Source organism: Lathamus discolor, chromosome 1, assembly GCF_037157495.1.
Source record: "Lathamus discolor isolate bLatDis1 chromosome 1, bLatDis1.hap1, whole genome shotgun sequence".
In the NCBI taxonomy this organism is placed as follows: domain Eukaryota; kingdom Metazoa; phylum Chordata; class Aves; order Psittaciformes; family Psittacidae; genus Lathamus; species Lathamus discolor.
Genome location: NC_088884.1, coordinates 103,664,669 through 103,675,610, shown reverse-complemented (window position 1 = coordinate 103,675,610; position 10,942 = coordinate 103,664,669). Strand labels below are relative to the sequence as shown.

Genomic DNA, 10,942 nt, shown 5'->3' with positions numbered 1-10,942 from the left:
ATAGCCTCTGACCTCAGTGAAACCCCAAAATGTTACAAGCCTTTTGAATGCTCTAAGGAATTTCTTATTCCAGCTCCTTTTATTGCCATGCACTTCAATAGCAAATAACTTTCCCCCACTCCCCCAGCACAGCCATGTCGTGGGAGTTTTATGGTCCTTCCAGCACTGCCCCAGCACTGAGTTGGGCACATAGAGTGAAAGCATTGGCATCCACCTGCATGGTACCCCCAGAACTCTCCATGGATACCTTAAAGAGTGAACAAATGGTTGCAGTTCAGATTTTTCTGTTTTCACATCCTGAAATACAAAGCTGCAAAGAGCTGGTGTTTTGTTTTAGCAGGAGGTATCAGATGTCTGAAGACAAGAGCTGAACCTGCAACTGGGGAACAGAGGCAGCGCTTTCTTTTCCTCTTGCAGACTTGATGCTGTTTCATGCACAGAGCAAAAATTAGGTCCATTATAGCACGAAAACTTTCAAAACCTTCTTTTTCAGAGTGCCTGAGTGTTAAGGTGCAACAGGTATGTACTTGTTTGTGTGTATGTTTTACAACTCATGCTGGTACACAACATAACAAATACCCAGTGCAAGCCAGTGGTTCCCTGCTGACACAGGCCTCTGCTGCAGATGGCAACTCTTTAAGCCCAAATGCAGCAATCTTTGAGAAGGGCCTGCGTGGAGGGGAGGATGGCAGCCATCGCTGGTGCCTTCACACCAGACAGGTGCCTGAGTGTTCAGGGACACTGATCTGACTTAGGCAGACAGCTCAGTTCCTGAGCTGGGTGTGCTGGTTATCAGTGGGTACCTCTGCAATGGACCTGGGCTGTCTGCCTGCTCTCCTCCTGAAAATGGGTGCTTTTGTGGGGTTTATTTGGGCTGTTTTCCTCCTGTTTCTGTCATGTGGCTGTGTTTGAGGGTGCTCACATACAGTTGGAGGCAGCAACCTGGTGGTGGGACCAGTCCTGGTAACTCACTCTGTCTGGTGCGTGGTTTCTTCCTCCTGAAAAAAACAAATCAAGCAAAAAAAAATGGAGGAAATTTGATATACAGGTATTGCTCAGACACGTGAGGACCTGGGTGGTGGCAGGTGCTGGGATTTGGGATGACGCTGTGACCTTGCCTAGGTGGTTTGCTGGGTTTCTGTTCCCCAGAGTTCAGGCCACCTCAGAGTGCTTGCGTTTCAGAGCTACTTGTGGCCCACATTTTGCCAGGCACGTGAATAGAATTCATTTCCTTTATCTGGTTTCTTGCCTCAGAAAAAAAAGGAAAATTATATTAGATGTTTACTTGCAGAGGCCCAATATGCAAAGGTTGTGTACTGATACCTGAGGCTGATACGTGGTGCAGTTTAGGTGTTTTCTCCTCCTGCTTTTATTCTAAAATTGACTGCTTGCAAAAAAATAACAAGCTCTACGCCCATCCGATGTTGGTTTGTGTTTAGATTTATGTCATGAGAGGTAAGGGAGGATAAGAAAGGGATTCTTATGCTGTTGCTGGGGCACCCTCTCCTTGCTCATCACTTCACTCACCAGTCTGTTACCCTGGCACACACGCTCCTGTCTCTAACAGCACATGGGGAGAGGTGGGAGCTGGGGTAAGCTCTGCCTCTGATGCTTTCTCCCCCAGTTTTGGAGGTGCCATGGCCACTGGGCTGCATGGCAGGGGTGCCCTTTTCCCTGGCTGCAGCAGCACCTTGGCCTCCACGCTCAATGTGTCTTTCTGGCTTTGTTTTTCTTTACTTATTTTTGTCCCTGAGGTTTCCTTCCAGAATAGCTCCAGGGCGTGGAAATAGCCTGGTGCAGCCCCAACCACAGCCTTGGCCCCTCAGCGGGCCCGAGCAAGACGGGAGCACGCTGCTCCAGCACTCACCACCCTGCAAAAATAACAATTACATTTGGACATAGGAGCCGTGTCAGCCTGCACCAGGCAGGCACGCGCTGACCGAGAGGTCTCCGTGGGCTCCGGCTCCTACATCAAAGCCATAGGCAGTGCCCCTGCCGGGCCGTGCTGCGTGCAAGCCCACCCAGTTGCAGCACTGAGCTGGTGTCAGCGGCTGGCACAAACCGCACCGGCGCTGGGACACGGGGTTGTCATCGCCTGCTGTGCGAGGGCAGCGATGTGCCCGTACAGGGCTTTGGGAGCAGGCTGCCGGCCTGACCCCCGCTCACTCACCAAAGCGTGTAATGAGCAACATGGCAGCGTGCTTGTACACAGTGAAAAACCGATGGGGGTGAGGAAGGGAAGCCATTGCGTTTGCATGCATGTGCTGTGTGCTGCACACCCGCCCTGTCATGGAATCACAGAATCACCTGGGTTGGAAAACACCGTTAAGATCATCAAGTCCAACCATTACCTCAGGACTGCCATGCCCACTACTAAACCGTGTCGCTGAGGGCCTCATTTTTGAACACTTCCAGGGATAGTGGTTCCACCACTGCTCCAGGCAGCCTGTTCCAATGCCTGATCACCTTTTCAGTGAAGAAATGGTTCCTAATATCCAGTCTAAACCTCCCCTGGCACAGCTTGAGGCCATTCCCTTTTGTCCTATCACTTGGTACTTGGGAGAAGAGACCAACCCCCGCCTCTCTTCATCCTCCTTTCAGGTAGAGAGCGATAAGGTCCCCCCCCCCAGACTTCTCTTCTCCAGACCAAACAGCCCCAGTTCCCTCAGCCGCTCCTCATCAGACTTGTGCTACAGACCCTTCACCAGCTCTGTCATCCTCTGGACCCGCTCCAGCACCTCAGTGTCTCTCTTGCAGTGAGGGGCCCAGAACTGAGCACAGGATTCAAGGTGCGGCCTCACCAGTACAGGGGATGATCACTGCCCTGGCCCTGCCGGCCACACTGTTTCTGATACAGGCCAGGATGCTGCTGCCCTTCTTGGCCACCCGGGCACAAGCTGCTCATGTTCAGCTCTGTCAACAGCACCCCCAGGTCCTTTTCCTTCGGGCAGCTTTCCAGCCACTCTTCCCCAAGCCTGGAGCGTTGCGTGTGGTTGCTGTGACCCAAGTGCAGGACCCAGCAGTTTGCCTTGTTGAACCTCATACCACTGGCCACAGCCCATGGGTCCAACCTGTCCAGATCCCTCTGCAGAGCCTTCCTACCCTCCAGCAAATCAACACTCCTGCCCATCATCTCAGTGTGGCCCTGAAAAATGGGGTTTTGGTACTGGGGTTTTGCACATCCCCTGGAGGCAGGTGAGCTCTTCCATGTTCTGTTTCTAGCTACAAAGACAAGTTTATTTTCATTAAACTGCTCCAATCCTGAGATGTGATGCCTTTTAAAACGTATTTATTATTATTCTTTCAAATAGGAACATTTTGGACGTGTTTGTCCAACTTCCCTGCATGGTGCTGTGAGGTTGCTGCTGCCGGTAGCCTGCACACTCCCTGGCTCAGGGGCTAAACATAGGTGCTGGCCGCGGGAGCACTTCAGCACACAGTAATTATCCTTTTTAGGTGCTTTTTAGGGATCTTGGGTGAAATACACATTTTTTATAGTCAGTTCTCTTTTTTTTTTAAGCAGCCTACAGCAGCAGCCCTTTAATTACATTAGAAATTGCCTCCCACCAGCACTCTCTGTTCCTCAACCCTGATGAAATTCAACCTCAAAGCTGGGCACATGCTCGCTGCTCTCCTGCACAGGGCAGCCCATGGAGCAGTGGGAAGCGGGGCTGCCTCTGTCCTCTGCCCCCCATCACCCCTCCAGCCACCCCAGCTCCATGGGGATGGGGGATGCTGAGCCCCTCGCGATGCTGATGCCTGTCTTTACCATAGGCTGCTGCGTTGGCATAGGAAAACTGCACAGATCCTTTTCTTTCCCTTCTTTTCTTTTTTTTTTTTCCTGGTGTGTGTGGTTTTTCCTGGCCCGAGGCGCCAGCCTAAAGCCACGGCCAGCTCCAGGCCTCCCTTGTAATTAAGGCTCCTCACAGTGACACAATGGGCTTTGAAGCCCCTGGGGCAGGCACTGCTGAGCCCTGCACCCCCAGGGGTTGCATAGTGGGCACATGGCCTGGCTTGATGGACTGCTGAGTGGGCTCAAGGGACCTCTTGATCCCCAAAAGCATGTGATGTGCATAGTGTTTGTTCAGCAGTTAGCAACTTCCCACCATGTACCTGTTGATGTGGTGATGAACAAAATAAGACAAAATAAGACACTGGAATCGGTTGCCCAGGGAGGTTGTGAGTGCTCCATCCCTGGCAGTGTTCTAGGCCAGGTTGGATGAAGCCTTGTGTGGGATGGTTTAGTGTGAGGTGTCCCTGTCCATGGCAGGGGGGTTGGAACTAGATGATCTTGAGGTCCTGTCCAACCCTAACCATTCTAAAATAACAACAAAAAAACTCCACTTCGTCTTCTGCTCCTGACCTGGGAATTCGATTAACTGGAAATCCTTTGCTTTCTAATCAAATTCAGACTCAAACGGCTCCCCTGAATGTGGGTGAGGCTTTCAGCCTCTGATTTTGAGCAGAAACATGAGTGTTCAGGTCTTCCACTGCAAAGAGGATTTTTCTGCCCTAAATAACCAGCGTTTGATCACTGGCTAACCCAATCATGAATCGACCTGCATTTTCCAGCACAGCTGTTCCCTCTCTGGGGGTTGTAGGGCTGAAGGCATCAAGAGGAATTTGCAATTCTCCTTGCCACTGTGGTAAGCAAAGCTGCATTCGGTGAGTAGCCATTTCCCTGAGCTGCTGCAGCCTGCACACATGCATGATCAGGAAGGGGCCTTTGCCATCATCACTGCATCACTCATGCAAGAAAAATCTGGGAAAGAGGAGCAGAGGTGCACTGGAGAGATGAATGGCTAAAATACCAGCCAGATACAGTAAATATAGGGAAAGGATTTCTCTGCAGAGCTGAGTGCCAGAGGGCACTGCAGCATCCATGTGCCCCCATCCCCTGCCATGAGGTGCAGGGCAGGAGCTCTCTGACCACTGGCTGTACCCTGCAGCCAAGGTCCCTACTGAGCTTTGGGCGGCCTTGAGGGTGGAGTTTTTGCATCTTTTTTGCCCCAGGTGGTTATTCTGCCTTGCTGGGGACATGTACAGGGCCACCAGGTTTCAGCTGGGCAACACCTGAGTATGCAGAGCCAGGCGGCCCCTGCATGGGTCTGTGTGGTTCAGGGGGCATGAGAAATGACGCAGACCTGCATTCTGTAGCACCACTGTTGCAGAAATGGCTCTCAAAGCGGGACTGGTAACACCTGTATCCGAGTCCCCTTTTCTTCCCCTGCCCTTCCTGAGGCCCATTTCACCTCTGCAGACAGCCTGGAAAGTGATTTGTTTGGATTTAGCCTTTTTTTGTCTTTAGTGGCTATGCCCAAGTGCCTGTGGAGCCAGGCCTTTGAGGTTGGTCTTTTTTGTCTGCTTGAAAAAACAGTGACAGGATTTCTCAAAAGGGGAGGCAGACACCCCCCGAGAACAGATTTCCCAATATTTATTTTCATTTAAACCCAGGGTGTTATTATACCCTCCGGCCTCCTCTGGCCGTTGCTCTGAGGCCAGACCCTCAATTAAGCGGCACAGTGCAAACCTTCCCGGGTTTGGCAGCAGTGCGGCCGCTATGTTTGTGCACCAAATCTGCCGGCACTCAAGTTTGGGGGTTTTCTGGTGCACGCTGGAGGGCTGGCGTCACTCTGGACAGGGCGGTGACTGGCTGGGGGGAGGGGGCAAAAATAGACCTTATATCCCAGTGGGAAGCAGCGCGAGGAAATCAGTGCTGGCTGACTCCACAGGTAGCCATCGGTGCTGGGGCTGGGTAAGCTTGCTGCTGCTTTTCCTGTCCGCGTTGTGCATTGCTGCCTGCTTTCTGTGGGGAATGGAGGGACTCGGCTTGCTGGTGGGGCTGGATGCTGCTTTTAGGCTTTTCCTGGGTCTGTGCCTTCATGGAGCACTTGGGTGGAGGGGATGATCATCCATAGCCTCGCTGCATGGCCAGGGAAGGTGGCACGTGGCCAGCTGTTTTCTAGCCTGAGTTAAACAAAGGGGGGAAATTCAAGTGCAGATAAATATAACAACTCCCCTGCCCCCCAGAGAAACCTCAGCACAACTGGTGGTGGGTTTAGCCGGAGGAAGAGTAGGAAAAAGGAAGGTTACTGTGCCTGACTGGTGCTGGGAGCATCCTCCCTGGGGTGCTGGGGGAAAGACCAGGCGTGTTCCTTGCTGGGGCCATGGTGAAGGCAAGCAGGCTGAGTTTTGGTGGCACTTAGGGAGTGCAGCTCAGACCTGCCTAGAGCCAAGCCTCCCCCCCAGATATGCCTGCAGCAGGCTTCTTGCCTTTGTGCCCCGCCAGTGCTATTTTAGTCAATGCAGACTGTAGAAGCAATTATATTCTTTTTTTTTTTTTTTGCTTGCATATTTATTTTTCCTCCATGAGGTTAGCTCTCTGTGGTGTAATTCCCATGAGCATTGCTCCCTGGGCAGACTCCGAGCAGGTTGCACAGCTGTGGGAGAGCGGCCACAGTGGGCAGTGCTCCTGCTGGCTGCTCCTGTTCCATCTCCAATGGGGACTGGCATTCCCTACTCACTTGGAGGCAATGGGGAAGTAAGAGCGACTGGTCCAGCCCAGGGAAAGAAAGGCATCCGCTACTGGGTGAAACTTACTCTTCTGGCTTCTTCCAAAACTAAAATGTAGATTTGTTCAAATACAAAAAGAAGGACTTGGATCTCTGGAGGGGTTGGGTGACCCCATCAAGAGGTTGCTGGAGATCAGCCTTTCCTCTCTCCACTCACCCATGTGGATGCAGACGCCCCTATGGTTTGGGGTAGCTAGAAAGCAAGTCCTTGCCATGTTTTGCTGTTCCTAGAGAAAGCAGCCATGAGGACTGCCCTGGTCTTCGCCTGCCTGGTGGGGATAGCATGTGCCTTTTCGGTGAGTGCCAGGCATTTGGGGGGACACCCTGGCACCCCCTGGCCTCAGTGGGGCTGGTGTGAGACATGTGCCAACCCACCCTTTCCCTCAGGTCAAGAGCTGGCTGCGGCGAGCCAAGTTGGATGACTCAGAAGAAAACGCGGTAGGATGTCCCCCATCCCACATGCCCAGCCCCTCGCAGTGCTTGAGGATGGGAATGTTTCGGTCACTCAAGCCCCAGCCTAGTGGGATTTACCCCCTTCTTCTCTCGATAGGTGCTCAAGAGCAGGCACCGGTATTACCTGTACAGATATGCCTACCTGTATCCCCCGCAGCAACGGTACCAGGTGGGTGCTTCAGAGAGGCTGCTGATGCTTCGCTGCCCACAGAATGTGGATATTCTGACCCAGATGAGCTGGGGGCACGGTTTGCCACTGCCTTGCGGGCAAGCGTCACAGTTGTGATGCTAATGGAGATCCTCCAGTCTGGCTACCTATGGCTTGGTTTTCCATCTCCTTAGGGCAGTGACTCATCGGAGGAAGAGGGGGACGGCTCAGATGAGGAAGAGGAGGAAGGGGGGGTGAGTACAGCAAACCAGCAGCCTGCAAAACAAATACGGGAATTTTGGGTCTTTCTTTGGTTTTGTAGTTTCTGCTCATCATCTTTTGTGGCTGCTGACCGCCCACAGCCTTGCGCTCTGGATGAGACTGGATTTGCTGCTCTAGGCTTTATTTGATTGTGTTTTGTATGTTTTCTCTTTTTATTTCCTTTCTAAAGAGGATAGGCGCTGGATGCACCAACAACTGAGACAAACTTTCTGGGTTTCCATTTTCAGTGGCTCAGAAAGGAGCAGGACAATCCAAAGGGCAGAAACAGGGAGGCTCACACAGGCAAAAAGCACAGTTAGGGACTCCTCTTACCTTCTCCTTTCAGGGTGCATTGCCCCCATACTGCTGATAGTATTGCTGTGGGAAGTACAGTTATGCTTTGCACGTGTCTGTGTGAAGGGACACAGACTGATGCTATATTGGGAAATGCACATCTGTACCAGCCCAGCTGGAAATGCTGCTCCTGTCTTCTGGGTCAACATGAGATTGGTACCACTGTATTTGAGAGAGTCACTCAGGTCCAGAATTAAAAGCCGGGGATTACAAAGGTGTCTTGTGCCCCACCAGGCTACAAATGCTCACAAATAATCCAGTAGTCTCAGGTATACAAGTGCTCTGACACAGGGATACAGCGTACTCAGAAACCTATGTGTCAGGTGTAATCACCTCTTTTCCCTTCCCCCCCCCCCCCAACTCTTTTTAGTGATTTGAATGCCAGTTTCAGGGGTCTTTTTAACAGGAGTGTAAGCCTGGGCATCTGCTCTTGAACCCCCCTTTGCAGGCCTGCCTGGGGCTGGGGTGCAGCATGAGGTGGCCTCTGCACCTCCCTGCAATTTGCCCCTTTCTGCCTCTTGCTCTTTCCTACCACTGAGATCATTAGGGACAATTTCAAGTAGTGATATGAGACAGCCAAAGGGGGAATTTCATTCCTGATGAAGGAATTAAGTGATACGCATGAATGTAGCTGCATCTGGGGAATGAATGCAGCCTGCTGTTCCAGGCAGCCCTTTTTGTGTCAAGGGCAGCAGAGCAGTGGCTGTTCTGGAGCAGGGATGCAGGGGATGGTCAGCAGAATAAATCACAATTAAAGGCCCCAAGGTCTTTACAAACCCCTCAGGTATATAAAGAGCACGATTATATTGGCTACTAGATGGGGGGCATCCCTCCTGCAGACTCACTACAGCTGGCTTCACCATGCAATCTAGTGGCTCCCCAGTGGAGAGAAAAACAGCCTGTTTTTTCGTCTGGCTTCAGATACACCCATATTTTAAGTGTCTGAGTTGGCCCAAAACACCAGGGTGAGCATCCTTGGTCTTGGCACATGAGCAATGGGAATTGCCCTGGGCAGGGATGGCGGTGACCCTGTGTCTCCCTGCCATGCCTGGGTTCATTTGCTGGTGGCAAGGTGCTCTAAGGGCTATGGAGAGGATGAGCTGCCCCACCAGTTCTACAGTGGTTGCTCCAGCCTCTGCTTGAATCTGGGTTATTTGTTTCCTCTTAGCAGCATGGACTGCTGTGCACCCTGCTGAGGGACCCCCTCTGCTGTGTGGTCCCTGGGGCTGAGTGATGCTGATGGCTTACTGCTGGGTGGGGCTGGGGCTCCTGCCTTGCTGTCATGCTCTTGCCATCTATCTACACCTCATGTATAGTGTGTTTGCAAGTAGTGTGCCTGTGGCTTTCTTTGTTTGTTGGAAGCTGGGAGAGGGAACTTCAAAAGCAACCCTTTAGATGCTTCTTAAAGCAAAATGTGTAGCCAGAATGGGAACACCCAGCTCCAGCCACCACCACTTAATTGCATGGCTGGGGCTGCCCTGCTGCAGCTTCTTGACTTCAGCCTAGGGCGAGACCCGTGGGAAAGAAGGAAACTCGGAGCAGTGCCAAACACCGTGCAGGGATGCTGTGTGCCCCTGTCACTGCTGGGGGGGCTGTGCTGCTCTCCCACTGCTGACCACCCACCCTCTTCTCTCCCTGTCCTTGCAGAAGCCATCCCATGCTGGCACCAAGGCAGAGAGCCACCTCATTGGAGCAGCCCCTGGAGACAGCAAGGGTGGGCTGGGAGGAGACCTTGCATGCCCCCAGCAGGTGTGTTTTGGGGGGCTGGAGGGGAGCTCCCATGGATGGGGGTTATGTTCAATGCATGTTTGCTTGCACCAATGGTATGCCCTCCACCCCTTTTCTGCTTGAGGGTCTGCTGTGCAAGATACCCATAGCTGGACCAAGCTCTGACAATTAACTTGTCAGGAGGGTTGGAAGGGGCACCCCAAAAAGGCAGTCTTGCCATTCAAGGGATGGGGGTGATGCTCAGCTCTGCCCACACCTGCCCCATGTCATGTGGCACCAAAAAGCTGTAACCTCCCAGCACCCAACTAAAACTGTGTCATTTTCCCCTGCCAGGGCAAGGGCTGTCAAGGGCCCCTGAAGGCGGGCAGGAACAGCACTGTGGGCAAGGGGGGTGACTCTGAAAATGAAGACAGTGATGAGAATGAAGAGGAAGAGGAGGAAGAGGAGGAAGAGGAAGAGATAGCCGAGAATGAGAGTGGCATCAATGGCACAAGCACCAACACCACTGAGGGAGCAGATGGACCTCATGGCAATGGCACTGCAGTGGCTCAGGAGAGCGCTGGTGCAGCTGAGGAGGAGGAGGAGGAAGAGGAGGAAGAGGAAGAAGAAGAAGAAGAAGAGGAGGAAGAGGAGGAGGAAACCGAAGCCACCACCATTTCCAGCACCACCAATGAAGAAGGGCTGACCCAGGCAACCACCACAGGAGATGTGGCACCCACGTATGCCACCACAGCTGAGGAGCAGTGGGAGTACGAGGTGACGGTTGGGAGCCATGGCCGGGGGGACGAGGGCACCACCGACGGCAGCTATGGGGAGCAGGATGAGTATGCCCGTGGGGACAGCTACCGGGCCTACGAGGATGAGTACGGCTACTACAAGGGGCACGGCTATGATGTGTATGGCCAGGATTACTACTACAGCCAGTGAGCAGGGAGTGAGGGGCAGCCCCAGTGCTGGCCCCTCCTGCCCATCCCAGTCAGGAACATCCATCCGCATGCTCCCTGCAGCTGCCGCGTGCCAGAGGGGATGCTGGGCAGCTTGTGGTGTGCACTGGCTCTGTCCCATCCTTTTTTTGTATTTTACGAAGCAAAACGAAATAAAGCAACAGAACGGAGCTTGTTGGTGACAAAAGCTTTGCTGCCAAATTCACTGGGGTCAGCGGGGCAGCACAACGCTTGGTGGATTTGAGGGGCTGCAGGTGCTCATGCTGCTCAGGGTTAAATCTCCTTATTCCAGCTCAGGTGCACACAAAAGGAGGGAGAAGCAGAAAGACTAACTAAGAATGCCTCTGTAGAGTCCACTCCAAAAAATGAAAGGGCATTTTCAGGGTCACTGCTGTGGGATTACTGCCATGTCTTACGTAGAGTTGGCGTGAATTTGCAATATGTGGGTGATGATAACTTTACATCTTCCACTCCTTGGCAGC

The 10,942-nt window shown here is 52.7% G+C and overlaps 1 protein-coding gene across 2 annotated transcripts; it reads left to right on the top strand.

Annotated features, from left to right (window-relative positions):
• Positions 1-255: 255 nt before the first annotated feature.
• Positions 256-10,623, top strand: IBSP (integrin binding sialoprotein). Of its 2 annotated transcripts, none has more exons than XM_065688841.1 (7): positions 256-519; positions 6,804-6,868; positions 6,960-7,010; positions 7,123-7,194; positions 7,368-7,427; positions 9,436-9,537; positions 9,850-10,623. In XM_065688841.1, the coding sequence occupies exons 2-7, from the start codon at positions 6,815-6,817 to the stop codon at positions 10,441-10,443; spliced, it is 933 nt and encodes a 310-aa protein (XP_065544913.1). In that variant the 5' UTR covers positions 256-519; positions 6,804-6,814; the 3' UTR covers positions 10,444-10,623. The 2 variants fall into 2 exon arrangements, with proteins under 2 accessions (XP_065544913.1, XP_065544922.1); XM_065688850.1 differs by lacking the exon at positions 256-519 and adding an exon at positions 4,657-4,665.
• The last annotated feature ends 319 nt before the right edge of the window (positions 10,624-10,942 follow it).